The sequence below is a fragment of the Gymnogyps californianus genome, chromosome 13, assembly GCF_018139145.2.
Source record: "Gymnogyps californianus isolate 813 chromosome 13, ASM1813914v2, whole genome shotgun sequence".
Taxonomy (NCBI): Eukaryota; Metazoa; Chordata; class Aves; order Accipitriformes; family Cathartidae; genus Gymnogyps; species Gymnogyps californianus.
This window is the reverse complement of record NC_059483.1, coordinates 14,865,718-14,888,714: the sequence shown is the minus strand read 5'-3', so window position 1 is coordinate 14,888,714 and position 22,997 is coordinate 14,865,718. Positions and strand designations below refer to the sequence as shown.

Sequence of the window (22,997 nt, the reverse complement as noted above, 5' to 3'; positions counted from 1 at the left end):
TTTATTTATTTGCCATGTTGTGGGGGGAAGGGTAACAACTGCTACACTAGGCTAGTACTGGTTTGTTCGTAATTTAAACAAATCAAACAACTGTTAAGAGAAGGAAAGACATTCAACTTTAGGGAACAGTCTATGGGGTTGGTTGGTTGGGTTTTTAAAAGCTACTCTTTTTTAACCAATAATATTTGTCCCAACTAATTTTGTGAGTGTTTCAAACACTGTCGTCTGCTATTAAACCGCACATCCTACATAAAAGCACTAAAATGAAACTACAAACAGGAAAATAAGTGCTATCATGAAATAAAAGTTTGGGTATGTTTCTCACGTACTTTGAAAACAATATAAAAACCACAGACAATGCAATGTGTTAGCAAGTCCCTTGTGCATTAAGTTTATTTTATTTTTGTAATGGAACTGCACCATTGGTTACTCTAATTGAGGTATTTAGCCAAAATCCAGTATATAGTCATTAAAATAACTACACTGCCTTATAGCCGTGTAAAAACATTTGTACAAAAGTTGTGTCAAATGTCAAATAAATACATAAGTTTTGATATTTATGTAAAGAAAAGTGATTTGGATACTCTTACAGTTAAAAAAAAACCTCGCTGTTTCACATATTTTAGGCAAACATTCAGTTTTACATTAAAACAGACCTCAAACTGAAGCCCAGGTACAGATCAAATACAAATGTAGAAACTTAAAAGTGCCAACAAACAAGATAATTCAAGTACAGTAAATGTTAAAAAATATATATATTTATTTCAATTTTCAGATGCTTCTAACAGGTACAGGCCATCAGGATTTAAATAAGACAAGAAAACATTTGAGATAAAGGACAAGAAACATTTTGTTCCGGAATAAAATAGAAATTGTTAATCCACCATTTTAGAAACAGAAAAGTCCACAGCAACTTATAAAAAGAGACTCAGGAGTTTATTTCTGTTTTGAATACGGCCTGGAAGAATCACAATTTACATCCCAACCACCAGGCGATGATGACTTTTCTGTATCCATGCTCTGACTGTAAGCAGATAGAAAATAATTGCCCCCTTCTTGGTTTTGACTTGCAGAAGAAATGGGGTATGTGGTTCCCAGAAAAGTCTGATGAGTGAGTACGTTAAAGTGACTGAATTGATGGGACATGTTCAATTGTCTACTATAAACTGGGAAGTTATTGAAAGGAGCTTGTTCAACTGAATTGTGTTTTTCTCCTTCAGCAGAGCATGTTGTAGAAACTGGAGTAATTGGTTGTATCTCTTCCAAGTCAGTTTTACAAGTCTTTTCCATCAAGCCAATTTGTGCTTCAGGAGATAACTCTGTAACTGATAAGCAGCTTTCTTTTGCATCTACTCCATGTGAGCCCTTGGCCTCTGTCTGCAAAGCTTCCAAATGAGTGTCATACTTAGAGGCATCATTGCAGATTTCTATTTGTGATGCTTCATCCCCTGAATCCAGAGACATGTCCTCCTCATCCTTTTCATCAAGAACTACATTAAAAAAAAGAGAAAGTCCTATTCTATTGAAATACAAACTTTCGTTAGGAAAGCTATACACTACTCACAGAGTGTTACGCTTCAGGTCTGTCAGTCCAGTATCACTTAAGTCTTGGTCTTCTGCCACTCTTGTTCACTTACTCAACATACACACTTAACCCTCTGTGTGAGCGTCCAGTTATTCCAATGCTAAAAGCTTCTGCGCATTGTGTTCATGTTTAGTGTTGGGAAATCCCAACTCCCAGCTCCAAAGGGGTTAATGTCAAAACAGCATCTAAAGTTATACAGTAGGTGAGTAGTTGATCAGACAATCAAAGGAGTACAATTACTGACATCTCAGTCCTTTTGTTACGGTTTCTAAAAGCTATCATTATCATTCTAAAAGTTTATCCTTTTCCTGAAAACAGACGGTTACAGCACTTGGGCATACGTCTACTTTCCTGCCTGCCACGTTAGCCTATAATGCTGTATTTACGATCTCCGTTGGTGCTCCATCCCAGCTGCTTTTCCCCCATCATTTAAAATAGAAAAGAGTAGCTTGAGAGTTGGGTTTTCCTTGCCATCTGTAGTGTTCATTTACAGGAGTAAAGGCGCACTATCTCAAGGACCTCCACCCCACGCATCTAATTAGGTAAAGAAAGTATAAGTGTGTTTAAGATTACCTGATTGTCTTTTGTGAGCATCAGAGGGAGGAAGGCTGTTTTCTTCAGTAACCGAGTTGTGATACCCAACGAGACTTTTAAAATTTTGCATAAAGTCATCAACAGTAGCAACCACTATTCCATTATCAACATAATTTGAAAGTGTTTTGAGATTCTTTTCTAAATACAGAAAAGGAGATTTTGTATTAATATTTAGCACCTATTATCAGAAGAGGGAGAGAAGTACTCATAAATTTTGGTTTTACCTGTTAAGAAGACAACATGTCTCTGTTGTATGTTTTGAGCCTGAAGCCTGATAAGACAGTCCAATTCTGGAGCATTTCGAGTTTGGGAATCACAATTATGGTAAGACAGAATCTCAACCAAGTGCTTCTTTTGATAGGTATTCAGAAGGGTCAGCAGACTCAGGGCATTAGCATTCATTCTGTAACGGGGGGAAAAAGCCCACTATTAGAAAGATACTTGATTTAAGGTCAGTCTAAATATTAAAATTAAGTCAAAAGACAAACATAAGAGTAAGTTCTACTTAATTGGGTTTTGGAGAGCATAATTAAAGCTGAAGTGTTTTAACAACTGGTATTTGAAGAACACTACTTACCTCCCCAGCTCTTTAAGTTTTTTTTGTATTTTGCAGTGGACTTTCCACTGCCATTTCCCATCCGGGGTATTGAGATCCTCCAGAAACTTCAAGAACTGTTTTAGTTTATCTGTTTTGGAGAAGTTTGAATAGAAGTTAAATTTTGTGGTATGCAAACTGAAAATACTGCTTCAGTATATACACAAAGCTTCTTTCCGTTTTCATCAAAGTATAGTTACACAACTGTGACCATTAGCCTAGTACTTTAGCCAACAACAATATTCCAAAACTGAGCTGCTTTTTTGTAGGTCAGATGCCTAACGGTGGTATCTGCTTGCGTAAAAGCTGAATTCAGTCACACGTGGTCTGCCTTGCTAAAATATCTATTTAAAAAAACGGTAACGTTGTCAACTGTTCAATTTCAAATAAAGGAAAAGTGAAAAAATGTAGCTTTTCAGTATTTTTTTTCTAGCATATTTGTGGATTGAGTAGTAAGGAATAAAAAGGCTCCATATACATAACTACACAATCTAACACAAACTTAGAAAGACAAGATCTCCAAGCTCACACGTTCCCCAGAAACATGTTCTCCAAAAAGGCCCTTTTGGAGGTAAGAGAGAGACTGAGTTAGCTGAAGTTCTCCAAAAATTATTAGAAGACTTGATTCTTTGCTGCGATGAGTGTGGTATCTCTCTCATGTACAAAAATGTCAGGCTTTTTTTGTCTGTGTTTCAAAGCTTCAGAAAGCATCACACTTACCGGTAGTGATGGACTCTGGATTAAGGACAGATTCATCTGACACAACAAAACCACCAGACACAAACAACTCATTGTAAGTGTGGTTTTTCACATCATCCAAACTATCGACACCCGCAAAGCTGACACAAGAAAGCCTCTTCAAAGTTACTAAGCCAGGTATCTGTTTAAAAATGTTAAAAGTCAGATGTACACCAAAGATCATACAACAAAAAGGAACTACAGAACTTTCCTACTTGCTAATACCAAATATCAAACTTCAAAGCACATTTTCAAAGAATTACTATTTTTTTCTCTTGCCTTGGGAGGTGCTCTCTCAAAAACATCACAGGAGTGAGACAATGGAAGTTGAAGTTGAGCACTTAAAATAATTTTACTTTCTGCCCAGCACAGGTCCATAAACCCCAGCTGTCAGGAATACCCAAGGTAATCGGACAGCTGCCTTCACTTGCCTTTAAAGCATCACAGAACTAGAAGCAGAACTACTCAGGCCTCTCTACAACTTTACAACTACTAAGAATAAACATGCATTAGCACGTATGTGGAGGTGGAAGAAGTTACGGGTACGTGATGGAACAAGACTAGGTATTTACCACAACCGGTTTTGTTTCCTCAAATGGCAACTAAACACAGGACATCACTTAAATGCTATGTTGTTACGAGAAAGTAGCCTTGCTCAAAATGAGCTTGTCTCACTATGTATTAACAACAGCTTTCTATAGTACACATTTACGTATATGAAATACCTTATGGATGAGGTTGGCGATGTCTTCATTTTGGATAATTATCAACAGTTTATCTAGAGCAGCTCTTCTTTTAAGGAACTGTTCCGGATGGCACTCTGTATTACCTAACTTTGTAAGGTATTCCTAACACCACAAGAAAGAGAAGATGGTGAAGAAAGAGTGAGTAGGCAGGTCGGCCAAAGCAATCCCCACGTGATGACCACGTCAAGTAAGCCTGCCGCTCAAACGAATCTCAGAGGGACTGGCTTCCTTGTCTTTCCGATACCGTAATCGGAAGGATGTAGCAACACAGCAACCGGCTGTTTGAGCAAGTCAGTCATTCTTGCAGAATTGCACTTAAATGGCCAACTGACAGTCTATCAAAACTGCATGAGTTTTCAAGTAAAGCCAGAAGTTTTTATTATTTCACTTTCAACTTTCATCTTAGACATTTAAATACAGAAGAACAGTAATCTCCAAAAGTTACCTGTACTATTAACTGGAGGGGAAGGGGGAAAAAAGAAACCCCAAAACCACACATATTGACTTTTCATATATTCTTTCTGAAATGGTAAGCTATCACATTTTTGCCCTTGTTATCTTTTTTCCGTAAGGCTACCCCCCGGCAGTATCTTCAGAAAGAACCAAACTACGGCCTGTTCTGCTTTCCAACTATAAGAAAAAGACTTACGTAAAAGCTAAATATAAGCAAGACGACCTCAGAAGCTCAAATGAGAAATGGGACAGGACAGCCTACTTTCACAATTCACCCTTTTTTGAAACAAATTTCAGACTACCTTATGTTTGCAAGTCCAGTTTTATACATTCTGATTTGAAAGGCACTCTATTCTATTTTAACACTAGAGAGAGGTTGAATTGGAACATATTTACCTTGATTTCCTTGCAGAGAATGCTTTCTTCCTCTTCATGAATATAAAATTTCACAGTGTTTTTCTGTACATCTTTAATAATTTTGACCAAACTGTTAAATACTTCAGGTTTTAACTGGCTTATAAAATCAGAAAGGGCTGGTTGGGTTGAAATGTTTAAGTTGTCTGGGGATTTCTGTGTCTTTTCTGGTGGCTCCATCAGATCACCACTGGAAGAGGTCTGATCAGATGTCAACATATCCTCTGTTTTAGCATTCACGTGATCTACTTCCTCCTTCACCAAGGGTAAGCTCGACGAACGCTGCTCAGTAGAATCCAGATCTTCCACCACGTTATTACACAATGGCTCTGATAACAACGCCGTGTCAGAGTCCCTGCAAACAGGTAACGTGTCGGGTGGAGGATTCAGTGCAGCGTTACTAACCACTTCGGCTGATTCGGGACTCGACTGAATTGGTGGAGTATGCCTAATGCACGAAGACGACAAAATAACACTATGCAACTTTTCACTCAGTGTCTCTATATATTCTTGGACAGAAACCTCTGATGCCTGTAAACATATGTATTCAGAAAGTCTCATTATCCTCTCTCGGGCAGAGAAGACTGGTGTGGACATACCACTAACATAAGCAATATTCTTTTGCTGCAAAATTTCTTGAATCTTTCTTGCAAAGAGATTATATTCTTCTAATAGTGTAGTCTCTATTACTGCACTAATGGAATGCTTAGTTGTAAAAGGGTGATCTGCTAGCCCACACTGATCTTCAAGTTTCTCCACTTGTCTTGTATAAAGTCCATCTTCTGCTGTCCCCTTTTGTGTGTCTGAAAATGGAGAGTATGGAAACTGATAATCAGAACTTCTCTGTCTATTTATTACCCGGGGGTCATTAGGAAAGGCATCCTTTGGCGGTAAATACACCAGTGGTTCTTCTGGTGATTTCAGACCTATATAGGGAGAGTTAATCGTCATCATCATCATCTCACATTTGAAAGTCATACACAACTGATATACTAAAATCTCCAAAACACAGTTTTAAAACAGCATTACTGTTGTGCCTCCCCCCGCCAATCAACTTAAGTCCAAAGACTCAAGTGTTACTCTCTGCTGAGGTACAGAAGCACAGAAAATTTAATAGCTCCTAAGACGGTAGAACAATAAAGTCAAAGTTTGCTCAAAAAGCAGAACAGAAGTAATTTTCCCAGAGATAACATCTGATTGAGCACAATAGGAACTGCCTTAATTACAAAAAAAAAAAAAAAAAAAAATCAAATTAGAAATCAAGCAGGGTGACAAATTATTCAAATATTTTCATTTGCTACTAGGTTATAATCCTCAGACTTTCGAAGGGCTTATTTTAGCCACACACTACCTGGTGGAGTTGGACTGCAATTTGCAAGCTGCGTGTCTGATCTCGCAATTGAGAACAGAAGTTTTTTTGCTTAAAAAGGTAGGACATAAGTCTTATGGTAATTATTGATACACAGGCTCAGTTATGCTGCAAGGAGTGCTGAAAGCCTCTCATAATCCAAACCTCAGATCGTTTCTGCAGCACTCAGTTTCTTCACCATCCACATTCAAAACTATGGTTTTGTTTGTTTTTAAACCAAATTTAACACTTTGTTGCAATTAATGATATATACACACAGATATTTCAGATACATACAGGTATTTCAGTATATATCTGTTCTATAAATACTTCAAAGGAGATTGTTGGTTTTGTTTGAGGTTTTGGGGTTTTTTTTAAGTGTTGTATTATTGTTAAAGCTAATACAGTTGTAAGCAGAAAACCAGATTTCTGGAACAGAAGCAATAACCAAAATAGCACAGACAGTTTCTAAAAGTTAGTGTTCTTCTGGAATGCAGTTGGTTTTGTAGCCAGTTAAAAAAAGTTACATTCAGTCCCGAATTTGATCACGTCCATCCAGATCTAAAAGGACATCTGCCACTCACAGGATCCCTTTTTCAAGGTGACAGTATCACCTCAGTTGCTTTCTGCCACTAGAGTTATACAGAGAAACCAGAAATGTGGTTCCGCCTTATTTTCCTTGTCAATGAAACTATATGTTCTTTCTTCATCCTTCAAAGCACATCCTTTGAGTCAACCCAAATTTCTAGTTTTCTTTAAAAGCACTAAATGCAGATATAAATCAGGTTATTCCAATTAGTTCCATTCTATTTTATTTGAACCTTTTTTCTGTTGCCCTATACCTTCAGTGTTGATCTACACCTTTTGCATACACGAGTATATTACTTTTAAAAGACGTTGAAGAACTCAGTACCAAATTATAATGTTAACAGAGTAAGCTTAGTTTAAGCTCGTTTGAGACAGAAGGTACTTGAGAATTTTATGGGTATCATTCTTCTTGAGCTGCTCAACACTTACAAGCTACATCACTATTGTAATCAAGAAATATTGTACTATAAGCAAGTCTTAGTAAGAAGATTAAAAGCTATACTATGGCTTTACATTTGGGGCTATTTTTATAACTTCCTACATTTTAATACAGCTCATCAGTTGCATACCAATTTTTAGCAATGAAATTTTGTTCTGTGGCTCTCCTGTCTGCACCCCCAATACACGTAAAGTTTCAAATCCTAAGGTTATTGAAAAAATTAATATACAATCCACTCATCCTGATTTGATGGAAAGTTTCTGTAACTATTAGGAAAAAAGTTTTCAAGATATATATGATTAAGAACCGATTAGGTTATTCTTCAAAGGTTATTATTTAAAGTTTTCCAGAAAGAAAGAAACTTTGTTTTAAAAAACAAAAGCCTTTGTTTTTACTAAAGGTTTTTATTAAAAAATGTTAAGCAGAATTTAAACAGAAAGATATACTGCTGAATATGAAATCCAAAATATTTTCCAACATGTAAGAAAAACAGGATTTAAAAAAAAAAAAAAGGATGATTTAAACTAAAGTTACCCTTATTTAAATAGAATTCTCTGAAGGTGGCATCCTTCATAGATCTACACCTTTGGGTCACAAGTCTTCACAAAAAAACAAATGCATAAGGAAGGAGCAAAACCCAAATAAACAAACAAACACTTCAACAACTATTAAAGTATGATTTACTATTTCAAACATACTCTTTGTTGGTAACACCTTGGAACTGGATATGTCAAAGAAACCAAAAAGAGAACTGCCTGAAAACAATCTTAGCAAGAACAGCTGTTTAAGAGCTGCTGAAGTAGTTATCCTTGCAGATTAAGAGTCAAATTCTTCACTGTTTAAGAGAAGTCCTTCTACAGTGACTCCAAACAGAGGATTCTTGGGTAGATTTTGATATCGGAAATTCAAACACCACCTGACAAAGAAAGCCTAGAACATTCTGTTTCTTCATATCCAAGATGAATGTCATCAAAGCCATCACTTTTAAGAATGTTTATTAATGCATTAATCTTCTCTTACAAGAGAAGGAAGAATAAGCAAGAAGAAACACCATTTTTGCGCTCAATGTCTAAAGCCAAAGAAGAGTCTCCAATTCAAACCAAAACTGAGTTAGGATAGGTTTGTTAAAACACACATGTGCCCAAGTTAGCTTTCACAAATAAGACTCAGGTTTGCTTCCCCTTGTCAGAAGTTTAGATTATGTAATCATGAAGAAATGAACAGTAACAGTAACGACCTATGAACAACTATCTCCTCCATCACTATCTGATGTCATTGGGGAAGAAGCAAGACAAACCCCCCATTCCTCAAGTCACAAACTACAAAGAGTCAGGTTCTTAAAGCAAGTTTAGCTGAACATGACCCCTGTATCAGGGGGATACACTTTATCAAAAGTAAAACATATTTTTGTTTAAAAAGAAAAACCAAAAGATTGCTAATTTGCCTTCCTGCAATTGTGCACAGATGAAAAAGAAAGACTGATGTTTTCTGAATTCCTTTCTATGCTCCCTTGCTACAAAAATGAGACACAGAGAAGCCATCAGATTAGAAAGCAATCAGTTTCAGAAAACAACAAAGCTTCCTATAAATTATATTACGGAGTTGATCTTAATTCCCTAGAATAAAAATTCAAAGCCCTCTAGAAGATACTATACAGGAAGATATGCCCAGTAAAAATTGAGTGCCGGTAGCCCAAAATGCTAATGGCTCTTTTGACACTCCTACAGCCTTCTTCATGTACTCCAAGAAAATGAGTTCACTAGCTGAACAGCGCATTACTGATCTAATTTTCTGATGAAAATTCAATACCAGGTGAGAATACGAGCTGCTCAGTAGTTCAGGCCATAATGACATATGCAAACTGTCCCATGCACTCTTCTGACCTGTTTGTTTATCTTCGTGTTTTTACAGCTGATCCTCTTGAACTCTCCCTGCCCCTCCTGAAGGACAGCAGCAGTTAGCATTTGTAGAGCTTCTTGGTATTTATACAGCACCTTTTACACGATCATATTGCAGAGCTAGTCAACACGTACTGCAGCAAGAGCCAATTTGAAGAACTGACCTCAGAGGAACTCAAGATATCCAGTGATGCTCAAGACAATCTCTTTCATCTCTAGAGAACAGCACTTCTCCCTCTCAGAAGACTTCAGAGAAATTTTTTTCTAGTAAGATCTGTAGTCTCACAGATGACTGTGCGACGTGTCAGTCAATTGACAAACCCTTGCATGAACTCCCACATCCAGCGTCTATGATGTATTACAGGTTTTAGATGCTTAATCACCCACTCAACTAGTTATCTCAGCAACCATATCCTGATCTATATGCACAGTGGCCATTTCCTCCAGGAGTAAAAGAAATAATGTCCTATCCAAACAACTTTACAGTCTCCATACTCTGTAACTTAGTAAAATATCAGAACAGGTTTTTTATGTTTGGCCCTTAAAGAAAGTGCAGAAAACGTTATCCAGAATCACCCTGCCATTTCACTGAAAGGCCTATGAATCCTGTGAAGGGAAACCTGTTTCCCCTGCCCTCCTCAGCCAAACAAAAAAGAGCTGCTGAACTACACAACTGGATGGGTATCAGAAGCGTGCAAGAGACAGATTCCAGCATTCCTGCAACACGATCAGAAATCAGCAAGTTTTTACTCAGAGAATGCAGTTAAGTTCTATCTGGATTTAGTCCTAAATCGACTTGATTTGTAGCCTTGAATTTAGAGCTCTTGATGACTATTTCTACAGCCCAGTTTCCATGTCCTTCAAATCCATGCTTTTATGCTCTCTCAAGACTTGACACTGTTGACTCATCAAGTTGAAGAAGTTTCTTCTGTAAGATTAGGTTTTAAATGTTTAGATAAGGACAAAGATGTTGAAGCACTTCCAGTAGAAGCACTTCCAGTTGATGCAATAAGAAGTAGACTACTTTCTAAAAGGAGAACACATTTTTCATTACTTTTCTGGATTAGGAGTTGCAATTATCCGCCCATCCAATCTTTCAGCAGAACCTAGCAAGTTCCAACACTGAATTCAACACAGTTACATACCTCACCAGATAAATAATCAAGCATTCACATTTCTAAATTATGTCAGTATGTACCCAAAGCAATATTCTCCACCAGTATCTGTTTTCATCCAGCAGATTTCTGCATTAAGCAAATATAATAACTGCATAGGCTATATATATGCTTGTGTACCAACATGTGACCCAAGAATGGGATCTATGAAAGATACAAACCTTTAGAATGTTTTCATTCACTATTTGTAGCAACATAAGAATTAAACCCATCTTACCTGTAATTGGAATAAGTTTCCAGTGCATTCCAACTTCTCCTATATTATTTGAGTTGGAATGTTGCCTGCGATAAACATGTTCTATAGGTGTACTAGGACAGGGACTGTAGTCTTCAAAACTACTTACACTTCCAGTGCTTGCTTCCTAAAAAACAATAAAAATTCTCAGCTCAAAACTTTTTTTTTTTTGGTAGCTCTTAAGCTTTTACATTCTGAACAGCTGACAGTAAGAATGCACCCGAGTTCACCAGCATATTGGCAATTTTGCCGTCAATCAAGTCAAGTCAAACTTGGAAATGTTTACATGAGGTACTTCGATATTTCATTTACCTGTTTGATAATTTCTGAGACAGATGTCTTTGCTGATCGTCTATCATTAAGTAAATAAGGCAGTCCTGAGCACGTGCCTTAGAGTGCAGAAGCTGGGTGGGGCAGGGAGGAAAGGAGGCAAAGAGGGGAAAAAAATTAAGAAAACTGTCTGCTCCTTAGCCTTTTTCAGGCTGTTGTCTTGATAGCTGACTAAAGCCATGAGATGTTGGCATTACTGAGGAACTGCCTGCAACTAGTATTAAGCCCTTGAACAATCCAATTTCATCTCACATTCCAGATGGTTAGAAGCAAAACAGCACAGAGATTACAGGTAGGACAAACTCTTTCCTGCTCCATGACTTAGAAACTGGGCTTTGTGTAGAAGTATCAATAACAGAGATCATCGAACAACCACTCCGTAGAGTAATGTGATCGAGCAAGCAGCTGGGGCACTCTGAACCCTAAGCACAAGAGCCTTCTTTAAAGGGTGTTCTGCCAGTTATATGCTGTCATGAAAAGTATGCGTGGAACACGTATACACCACTGCACCAAAAGGGCACATACAGAGAGCTAGGCATGCGTTTAAGTGCTCAGAATTTTTCAACTCTGCTCCCGCCAAAACTAAATAAAGCCAACTCCCCAACCACCTTTAATATCCATAAAGCATTTAAGACCGTCCACTATGCACATTTCTTAACACTTTCTCACTCAGACACTGCTAGCGGGACAGAAACAGGCCCATCATCTTTTCCACAGTTCAAGACCGAAAGATGAGGATTGCAGGATCCTCACTTGTGCACACAAGTGAGGGGTGTTTTCCTGCCCTATAAAATGGCTGCTGCTATTAAGTAGGAGAGAGAATACACTGTGAAGAGGCTGGACCAAGACCAGTTCCCAAAACTGGAGCAGTAACAACAATTAGAGCAAAAGGATGCTTGATGATTGTAAAGCAGTAAGAATCACTTTATTAACCCTGAGGTATTGTCACTAGAAAAGGTCACTAACACACAGAAACAGTCAGCTGAGGTAAGCTGTTGTGATTGGGGTTTTTTGTTTGTTTTTAAGATAATAGTCCAGAACCCATAAAGCATAGTTAGTTTCCAAAGACAATCGACTTAGTTTTGCCAATCTGTTCTATCAAGACAAGAGATACAGCTATCGTTAAAAGGAAACAGCTCTCATTCTGCTTCTCTAGAGAGAGTAACTATTGCTCACCTGGTGGATAAACATTCTTGTTTAAGATACCTCCAACCAACTCTAAATATCAAATACAGATTGCAGTTTGACTTCTTTCACTTTCTTGCTTATGACAAGAAAGCAACAGGCCAAAAGTAGTCTTGAAATTATACAGCCTACGACTGATATATTTATTTTTGGTTTGCATTTGGGGGGAGAAGAGGGAAGAATTCTGGGTGCATAAGCTCTGAAAGAGATTGTCTCAAGTTAGATCTGGGAGGAGCCTGGTCAAAAAAAGGCTCGTTTCTGTGCCTGAGATGGAATTTCATAATCATGACAAGCTGTCATATCCAAACCACCTATCAGGTCTATAAGGTTAAAGACTAAGTAGTACACAATCATTAATGGCCTGCCCTGCAACCATTGCTGAGAGAGAGTCCATATGGGACAGCAACTACTGCCTTATAACCTACTTTCAGGAAGAGTAACAGCTAGGCAATAACTGTGATGAGGAACTCTCAAATCTCTCCTCATTGTGTTTCAGGTTCAGCAAACCTCAATACCCGAGCCAGACCAAGAATCACCCCTGAAGAAGGAGGAAGATGGAAGGCAGTATGCAAGCCGTTACAGTAACACTATACTTATTCCATGCAACAACTTCACAGATCGCTAAAAAAACCCACCACCATAAGCAAGGTGAGAGCCAGAATAGAGTATCTTTTTTCTACAAGAGACAGAAGACAACTGTGAGACTGTGGTCTCAGCAAACATGAAAAAACACCCTCATATACAGCACTCAGCAACAGAACGACAGAAGTTTTGCTGTCTATTGCTGGAGCAGCTGCATATGACGCTTATTGTAAAGCTAGTGAGGAAGACTGACCATGGTTGCTTTCCATCTTTCAGGTATTCTTAATTATAGTTTTATGACAGAAAAAGTAGACGTAAAGAACCAGGAACACACATCTTAGAGTTAAGAAAATTTCCATACACGCTCCTACCAAAGAGAAAAGCTTCTTCACAGAAAAGTTAGTGCTTATTTATGTTTACCCATGTAAAAAATGGAATGTTTTTTTCATTCAGTCTCATTTTATGAAAAATAGAAAAATGAATATATTCATTATCAGCATCTACCTACATGGCAGTTCTACTTACTTTTAAACGTAGTGTGTGTTCAAGGCCTACTTCATTAGCTGAAAGCCGTAGATCAACATCAACAGGGTAGGGTAAGCATGCCGCATCAGTTTCCAGTATCACTGGGCTCTGTGGGTCCTTAAAGTTAACATTTTCAGCCTGAGCAGTATTAGGCAGCTCATGATCATCTTTGTCCTGCGCTGGAATGGATTCATATTCATATTTTTGTCTCATATCCTCTTCAATTTCATCAGTGCTTAATCCTAAAGCTTGATTTACAGACCGTGCCAACGATGAATCCAAGTGTCCTGCACTAGCTAGTGTTTCTAAAAGCAGTTTAATGAGGCCATGTGTGTCAGTAACAGCAGGGTCGAATACATCTTGCTGCCTCAAGTCAGTATCATGTCCACCAAGACCAGTATTAATTGAGAAAACAGAGTGTGGCGAATCCGAGGTTCTGCCCCCTTAGAGTAGGGGGAGGAGGGGAAAAGTAATCCATTACTGAGTTTTAAAATAAAAGCAAAGCCAGACAAAGCCCCCCCCAACACCTGCCACATACCCACAATCTCACTCTTTAGTATCAATTCATACAGTACACATACATTTATTTTCTTAACAAAAATTTTTAAACAGGTAGATGTTGATAAAAGGGCAGTTTCTAAAGCTAACAGTCTCCCCTAGATAAATAATTACGTTTTAATAGAAGTCACATACTATGATCTATGTATTTCATGGAAACCTTGTAAAATTCTCCATCACTTGTTGAGAGAAAAAGATTAGTTTGAGCAAAATAGATACTTCTCTCCATCCTATCACTGTTGCTCCAGAAGCTGATGAATATCTTAATGCTTAACCTCCTAAGTTATCTTAGACCAAGCTAATCCTAAAACTTTCCCATGCCTATTTATACTAAACGTAACTTTGGAACAGGGTTATTATTCTTCTACTCATCCCCTTGGATGAGTAAATACCATAGGTATTTACTCATCTTGGGAAGAGACAGGCCAAGAAACTACTTTAAGTATCTGATGAACCCTTAACTCATTTATCATGTATGGAAATATGGAATTGTTTAAGTGCTGTTTGACTAATAAAAATCTAATCATGTTTAGATACTTAAGCTCACAATATCTTGGGTAAGATTTTTTGCAAGACAAACAAATTATTTTTAGGGTTATATAAAAACATGGAATTCAAACCATAGACAGATGTTGCTGTTTTGGTACCCCTGAAGGAGTAAAGTCAAAGTGTAGTTTTAAACAGATACTGTTCTGATTACAGCCAGGTAGAAATGCATTCACATATTTTACATTAATAACCAATGTAAAAAGACCCTGAAGGTTCACAGACTTCCAAGCAGGAAGATCTAGCATGTAGCCTACCCTCTGTCTCCTCCATCCACACATGCCAGTATCTTTTGTCCCTCTCAAAAGGGAAACTTATTCCTAAGATCAGCCACTTCATCTTCCCATCAGAATGACTGGTGCCTGATGTAAATCCCCCTCTTTGTGCCACCCTTCTCCCCAATTTTCCCCCTTCTGAAGGAGGCCTATATCATTGCCTTGAGAAAAGGGTCAGGGAAACAGAAATCAAAGGGGGGTTTTTTGGCAGATCTTAAGTATCAGATAATATCTGTGATAATTATCTGAGGTTTGGATGTAGATAATTTCATGTACAGAATAATTCAATCTTAATGCTATTAGGTTGTTTCCTTTGTCCCACTACACACATTACTGGCTAGTTCAAAACTGAACTGTGCTCATGCTTGGAAGTTTAATTCTCCCCTTCAATCTAAATTTATTAGGTATTATACAGGGTATTGGAGCCATAAAGAATTACAGCAATGCCTAAGGTCAAACTCTGCAAAAGACATTATGATATCAAGTCTGCTTAGTACTCTGTATTAGAAAGTCTTTGGACAGTTCCACAGCTAAGCAAACTCTTTGGAAGTCTGCCTTCTTTTCGAAGAGGCAGAACAAAAGCAGCTTCCATGACAACTCCTGTTAACTTCTCTCCTAGAAAGAGGCAACCTACATAAAAATAAACTTCATCTCTATTGATGGATCTCAGGCCAATGTTTAAATGAACCACCACGCATTAAAATATCCACAGTATGCAAAAAATATTCAATCTATAAAGATTAAGTGTTAAGTATGCTTTGAACTACAATGTTTAAAGAGGAACTCTAAACAAAGACTTTCTTACCTTCATACTGACAACTATTCTCTGAAGATTCACTCATTTTTAAGTATTTCCGCAAATTTTCAGACTGTTTTTCCAGCTTCCTTTTCAGACCACTTTTATTTCTAAAGTCTTCAGAGTCAGAATCTCCACCTACATTTTTTTTCCTACACTGGATTAAGTTAATAAGTTCTTTGAGTCTATCAGGGTCATAATCTCCAGAGTGAGGCAGTTTTCGCTTGGCAGCAGTGGCTTCGTATTTTGCACGGATTCTTTTCGCGCTTTTTGCATGGGCAAAATCAGAATCTTCTTCTGTGGCTTCATAATCTGAGATGGGACTGAACTGTTGAAGTTTCCGATTTCCCTCCATCAATTCCTTAGCTCTAGAAACAGGTAGTTGATATCCCTCACAACCAAAAATATAGTTTTGCAAGGAGCTGTCAAGATGAGATTTATTTTTTGGAGCAGAATAAAGAAATTTTTTGTCATCCAACCGTGATTCATACCGATATAATACAAATTCCCTATATTTTCCAGAGCCACTACAGCATCTTTTCAAATACTCATTTATATACTTTTCCACAACAGCATTGAAATCTGCAGTAGCGTCTTTACGAGACTGGATTAAAGCAAAATGTAGAGACTGAATAAACTTTGTGAATTCTGGAATGATTTCCTGATTTTCGTGCAAAACCATGGTAGTTGAATTTTTCTGTGTTCCAAATGGAACACTTTTTTGTGCTGCCATAGGAGAAAAGGGAATTCACAATTAAAATCAAATCATAAAGCTATAAATAAATGATGACTAGTTAGCAATATTCTGTATTATACACATTTAGTGAAACAGTTTGGAATGACTGTGGAGAAATAACGCAAAAGCCAGGAAAGTAATTTTTTGTGAAGTAACTAGCTTTAAAGCCTACTTAAAAGTCAACCTACTCATAGTCATGATGAACTGCTCATTTTCATAATTTTGTGGTAACCTGTATCCTAGATACACTTATCATTTCCAATTTAAATCACTTTACTGACCCTTCTAGAAGGTGGCCACTTCAAAGTCTTACTAAGAAGCAGCCTAATAGCTCCCTGCAAGAAAAGGAGAAGCATTACTCCTCCTTTTGCAGTCCCGATGCATTCATTGTCCTACTTCTAAGCTCACTGGACCCTTATAAAATGATTCAGCTTAGTAGCCCAGCAGAAACCTATACAGTTTTTTCCATTCCTTTGCAAAGCAATACAACTCACTAAATCAAAGAGATGCAATAGGAGCATGTGCCAAGAGCAGGATTTCCCTGTCCTGGGAAGTTATTAGATCCTTTTACCACATCCTTGAAATAGCAGCTCAAGCAAGCTCTAAGTTATATCTCTTTTTTATTTTATTTATTTATTCACACTCCTCCCCCCTTCCAATCACAGACTGAAACTTTTCTTCATTCAACCATTTAAGCACCCTGAAGACTCAATCCAGTGATTAACCTTGTGTTTGACAGGAACTGGAGCTCACAAGTCTTTGAAGTGTCACAGCAGCAAGAACTAGAGTACTTTTAAGGAACTGGCATGCACACACTTTAAATGTCGTATCATATCTCCTCTTACCCAATCTATAACTGATGGCATTTTCACAATTGTTACTTAAATAAGAAAAAGGTAAGGGGTTTATTAAAATAAGAAATATAGAGATAAGAATCTAGGAAGCGGCCAAGACTTAGGACAAGAACTCCTCTGTAAAAGTGAAATGCCTGGAAAGAGCTATGTTTTGACAATATCGCTTCTAACTCACAGCAGGCCAAAAAGGACTGCATTCTGCTGCCAGTACTACTTATTGCAAATTTCAACTGTAAAAGATTAACTTTAAATTCTCATCCCAAAGCATTAGAGTTCTACTAAAGCCAAGTCCTTTCAGTCATCTTTTATTACCTGGTTGTATCAGTATGTTCTTTGTTCATTTACTCAGTTTTTGGTGTGTATCCAAATGCAAAAAAAAAAAAAATAATAATTACAGGTACATTAAAGACTTTCAGATATTTTGTCCTTAATGTTTCGATGGTTAAAGCCCTCAAACCTCTGAAGTGCAACGTAATTACTAATGCATAGATCTCTTGGAATACTGATGCTCAATTCTACTAGAATATACAATCAAGAAATTTGAACAAAAGTTTTACTTTCTCAAATATGAACAAAAGAACCTAAAATATGTAGTGTGATAACTACTCTTCTGAAGAAAGAAACACTTTTGAACACCATCACCATGACCATAACCAATTCAAACTTATTCCCAGTTTACACTGACAGGCTATAACACTACAAAGTCTTCAACAGAATATAAACTGCATTTAAATAAGCACGTACACAACACTCTCAACAGTGAACAAACTTACTTGAGCTCATTATACCTCTAGGTTCTGGAAACAGAAACAATGCATGTAGCATGCGGGGCCGTCCAGTTTGGTGGTCTAGAACACAAGAAAATAAAAACAGTTGTGAAGGAGAAGACCACTATGCTTCAAAAGACAATCTAATACTCAGAAACCATCCCCCCAAAAACCAAACCAAAACAAAAACAACCACCCAACTCAAAACCAAAAAACCCAGAGTATGCATACCGTAAGGGGACATCATTTGCCAAGGAGAAAGAAGAAAAAGAAATCCTCTGTCCAGAAGTGGTTTCACAAGAACCTGTTTTCACGCAAAAAAAGTATACCGTTTCAAACAATCGAAGACATTTGCTCACTATGAATACTCTTACTGTCTGTAAGCTAAATTCCATCATGGGTAGAGAACTGCCCTAATACAATACTTAAGAATATGCCAGCTAAGGAATTCCAGCGAGATCATGGATCTTGTAATATGCCTCAATTACTAGTTAGTAAAATTATTTTTAAAAACAGGAATAGTCAAATCTGTTGCACTCACAAGTTTCTCTTTCTCTAGTTTTTGAAGTAAACCTTCCAAGTGACTACCAGAACGGGACTTCTCCACAACTTCATAAAGGCTACAGTACATGCCGTTCTTCAACACTGACATGACACAAGGGTAAAAAAGAAACAAAACTGTAATTCAGAAAACTTTTTAAAATTCTGAATTTAAAAAAATTAAGCTAGAACTATTTACCTTCTTTTGCTCCTAGGTAAGTTTCTTTATAGAACAATGCTGGTGAAATTTTTTTCTTCAATTGATCAATGCTCACAACTTTTTCAACCTCAAGCTTCTCAGGACTGGAGATGAAGGGTGGGGGGAGGGAGAAAAAAAAAAAAAATAAAGACCTCTTTTTTCCCCCCATAGTCCTACCCTCATTGACCAAATAAGAACTATTAAATACACGCTTTTAAAAATCAGTTCCTTGGACTATCTTGTGAGCCAGTGGTGTTTATTTCTGCAATGGAATGTATGTCACTTTAAGGGGGGGGTGGGGGGGAACCAAAAAACAACAAAACACCAAACAAAAAAAGAGATGCTGACAGAGTTGTGCACATAAACTAGAAGCAGCCCTGGACACGCACGACTCAAGAGTCTAGTCTGACATACTTAAAGTGTCTAGTCAATGTGTATTTTAGATTTTCATCTGAATATATCCAAAATTCACCAGTCTCTAGAAAGAGTTTTAACACAGCAATATTTTAAACTTATTCTTTAAATGGTAATACTCACAGCTTGCATGGAAGGAAAGGACGTGCTGCTGATTTCAAGGAAACGTGGCACAAAAGTTTGCCTTTATTCCAAAGCTGTCCCCTCCATAATGTATAGTTAGATTTATCTAAATTCAGACAGAGAAAGACAGACTAAGTGAAACCACTTGCTAGGTGGCACTGAAAAGAAATGGCAGTAAAGAGGCTGCTGAATCTCCAAAAGCAGTTTAGTGAAAATTTCATACTAATACCAGACAAGACGATAATATGTTAGATAATAAGTTAAAAGGTAACAGAAAGGGTATTTACAATCCTATCTTGTTTTGACCTGCTCTGAGCAGAGTAAAGGAGGTTGGTATGTTACCTGTACCTGTCTACATAAGCATGCCCTCGATGCCAGCATCTGTGGAATGACATCCTCTTTCCTTACCTTAACTGTCAACCACTTTCATACATATTAATATTATGCTTGAATGAGGCTCAAAAGAAAAGCAGGACAGAGGATCATATTATTTGAAGTGCCATTGAACAGGAGATTCGAGAACAGAAGAGAAGTTCTTACTACGCTATCAGTAGAAAAGGAGGGGAAAAGAGACGTTTGATTTTGTTGAGTTCTGGTTTGTTCTGGTAAAAGAAGACACACATTAAGGTGTCTGTTCGATCATCCAATATCAGGAAGAGATGCCTGCAATCAGTATGGTACAGGATAAAACTCAGCTACACAGTCAGCATAACTAAGTTGGTTAAAGACAAATAAAACTACATGGGGAAAACAAGTCCAAAACCTTCCATGTCTATATCATAAAAGCAATAAATTTCAATTCATTCTTACCTGTACTTCTGTCTGTGTTGAAGCTGTTTGATCTAACAAAAAGAAAAAAGACAGCATGACTAGGTTGAGACAGGAACTTCTGGCTACTAAATCTTACATTGAGGATACTTTATCAGTCTAACAAAATAGCAACACTGATAATTCGCTCTCTAACCTCAAGCCATCACTGCTGCAGCATCTTGTGCTATTTTAGATATCTTGATAACTATTTTTAGCACTACATAGTACAGTCTCCACATCTGGATGCCCTCCTGTCAACACAGGTATCATATTGTATCTGTAATCAACTGCCCATTTATTCTCTCCACAAGTGATAAGACAACACCAGTGAAGAGTTCAGTGACAAAGTATACAGAATATTTTTCTAGAATACCAAGCAAGATAATGCTGTGAACGTTTTTATGTCTGTGAATTTCCTCAGTTAAGCAAAAAAAAAAAACCAAACCAAAAAAAACAAACCACCACTATACGTGGATTCCACCTAGGCAGAAGGCGAGTAGGTGAAAAGAGCAGCAGAATTGCTTCCTACAGGGGCAGCCTGCTGCATAAAACCAATTTTGTCACCTCTAATGCTTTGCATTAGAAATATTAATTATGCTAAGTCCCTGTGACATGTTCATTCATTTCAGCACTGTTCATCTAAATCAATTCTAAGCTACTGCCAAGAGCTATGAATTCTTCATGCTGCATGCAGTCTTTCCAAAACTTATTTCCTAGCTTACCTTGATGGGGGCAAGAATTTTGGTACTTGCACCATTTCATCTTTATAAGTAAAAGAAACAACAGCATAAGGACAAACATGTCTTGGTCTTCGCCTTATCTCATCAAAGCCGTATTCGTAAAAATAGTACTAGAAAAAGAAGTGAACACAATGTTAAATTAGACGTCTGGTAAACTGTATTTTGCAAATATACTAACAATCCATGACCTTTTTTCACTGAAAGGTGTACTCTATTTCACAGGAATAGCTTACAAAACATACCTCATGATTAATTATTTAAATAAACAAAGGGAGTTTGAAACCCATTATGCCAAACACTAACTGGTATATAAAACAACTTACAAGTTACTATAATAAATCACATTTATGTTCCTTTTACCAACAGCCTATTTCTTCAAAAGCTGATACCTAAAATAAAGAAGCCTTTAAATGCCATTCTCATATGTACTTTATGATACAATCAATTAAGGTAATTTTTTCACCTTCTCCTCCCTCCTTTATCAAACACTGGCAGGATGGACACTACTTCAGGAGCTAATCAAGAATGAAAAAATAATTTTGCAACATTTAGTTCAAAGTATATTCTTGATGAGGTAAGGGACAATTAACAAAAACAAAAAAATGTCACTCAGGAAAGTAAATATTGCTATGAGTTTTGGAGTTTATCCTTAGCTCAGTCACAAAATTCTAATGTTAAAGAAAAATGTTAATAAAGCCAAGTTTGTAATGAGAAATGAAAACACACATTCATTTTCTAGCCATCTGATTCAGTGCCCAGCTCTGATTTACACAAGTCAAAAGAAGTTGTAATACTGAAGAGAATGCTTTCAAGTAAGCATCCTGAAATCTATGGACTTGATGGAATAATCTGACTGCAACAGACTACTGCAGTAACAGAGATGGAACAGCTGGAGGAACAGAGATGCTTGGAACAGATTCCATTGTCTCCTCCCTCACCATCTCCAAACTTGAGAATTTGGTAAGGGAAACAAAAAAAAAAAAGGGGGGGGGGGGGAAGGGGGAAGGAAGAAAAATGCTGTTCTTTCCTAGCCAATGTTTTCCCTTTTAGGAGTCTCACTTAATGCTCACTAGCCAGTTCTACTTTTACACTTAAACTCCACATACTATCTCCTCACCTCCCCAGCCTACATTCCAGTCCCCATGTACATTCCCTAGCTATATCCCTGCCCACGGCAGGGGGGTTGGAACTAGATGATCTTTAAGGTCCCTTCCAACCCAAACCATTCTATGGTTCCATGATTTCCTATTCCACCTACATCCTAATCTGAAGGAGATCTTCTCCATCAGGTCCAGGTATATATAAGGGAAACAGGAGAGGCTGACATGTTGTTCTGTAATTTCTAATACAGGCATTTATGGGCTACTGCTAAACATACACCAGACTGCAGCTTCACAGGACATGCTCAGTATCTGTTATATCTTCAGTGATTTTATCTCCATCATTTCAAAAATTCTGTTTATAAAGTTCTTATATAAGAAGAAGTTAACATATGCTCAACTTTCCTCTACCTGAGTAAGTTCGTAGGCTCGATAAGCCAACAAGGAGGTTACTTTATTTGCATTCTTTGAAACATGACACTCGTGCTTTGGTGTTGGATCTAACGCACTCTTTACTGTTGATTCCATTGCTTTTAAACCGATGTGGTCATATATGCTTTTCATTTTTCCCTGTAATAAAGCAGAAGAATTGTAAGCATAAGCTTTTTCCTGAAAACTGGCAAACTGCTTCAAGTACCAAAGCAAGCAAGAGCAGGGAAATGAAGAGAGGCCATTTAAAAAGCCATTTATAGAAGTACATTATTTTCATACTTTCAAAGAAAACAAGACATTTTCACCTTTTATAAATATTTATTATGCTTTATTTAAGCTCAATGTCAACATCGGATTTTAAACCTGGTAGGGTTCTAGTTTCTCTATAAGCAGATAATTGAGTAGATGGAAGTTGAGTAAGTTAGGTTAAAACCACTTCTATTTTATCAGTAAGTAATATAATCCTTTAAGCAAGATAAATTTACCTTTATTATTTTAAAAACAATCACATCTCCAGTTGCTCCAGCTTCTAGAGGATTAGGCTGCAATAAATCAGCATACCTGGAGATATATACACCTGAGAGGAGTATAAAAAAACCCCCACATTATGCTGAATGTTAAAACATTATTAGAAGTTTAAGAAGAATTACATGGGATTAAAGCTCAATGTATACCAA

At 37.3% G+C, this 22,997-nt stretch overlaps 1 protein-coding gene across 5 annotated transcripts in view; it reads right to left on the bottom strand.

The window, feature by feature from the left end:
• Positions 1–17: 17 nt before the first annotated feature.
• The window catches only part of TASOR (transcription activation suppressor), a 34,610-nt gene continuing 11,630 nt past the window's right edge, over positions 18–22,997 (bottom strand). The window contains exons 5-24 of one of the 5 annotated variants that reach the window (XM_050904976.1): positions 22,806–22,897; positions 22,300–22,458; positions 20,771–20,898; positions 20,049–20,080; positions 19,239–19,344; positions 18,702–18,805; positions 18,504–18,607; positions 18,194–18,266; positions 17,965–18,043; positions 15,623–16,321; positions 14,756–14,758; positions 13,431–13,866; positions 10,791–10,935; positions 5,108–5,928; positions 4,238–4,360; positions 3,495–3,654; positions 2,757–2,865; positions 2,404–2,582; positions 2,159–2,317; positions 18–1,490 (exon numbers count right to left, since the gene is read on the bottom strand). In XM_050904976.1, the coding sequence (XP_050760933.1) occupies positions 937–1,490; positions 2,159–2,317; positions 2,404–2,582; positions 2,757–2,865; positions 3,495–3,654; positions 4,238–4,360; positions 5,108–5,928; positions 10,791–10,935; positions 13,431–13,866; positions 14,756–14,758; positions 15,623–16,321; positions 17,965–18,043; positions 18,194–18,266; positions 18,504–18,607; positions 18,702–18,805; positions 19,239–19,344; positions 20,049–20,080; positions 20,771–20,898; positions 22,300–22,458; positions 22,806–22,897 (4,265 nt within the window). In that variant the 3' untranslated portion in view covers positions 18–936. Of the gene's footprint in view, positions 1,771–2,158; positions 2,318–2,403; positions 2,583–2,756; positions 2,866–3,494; positions 3,655–4,237; positions 4,361–5,107; positions 6,052–10,790; positions 10,936–13,430; positions 13,874–14,755; positions 14,759–15,614; positions 16,332–17,964; positions 18,044–18,193; positions 18,267–18,503; positions 18,608–18,701; positions 18,806–19,238; positions 19,345–20,048; positions 20,081–20,770; positions 20,899–22,299; positions 22,459–22,805; positions 22,898–22,997 lie in introns of all 5 variants that reach the window. The other 4 variants (XM_050904978.1, XM_050904974.1, XM_050904975.1 and 1 more) reach the window with 4 other exon arrangements.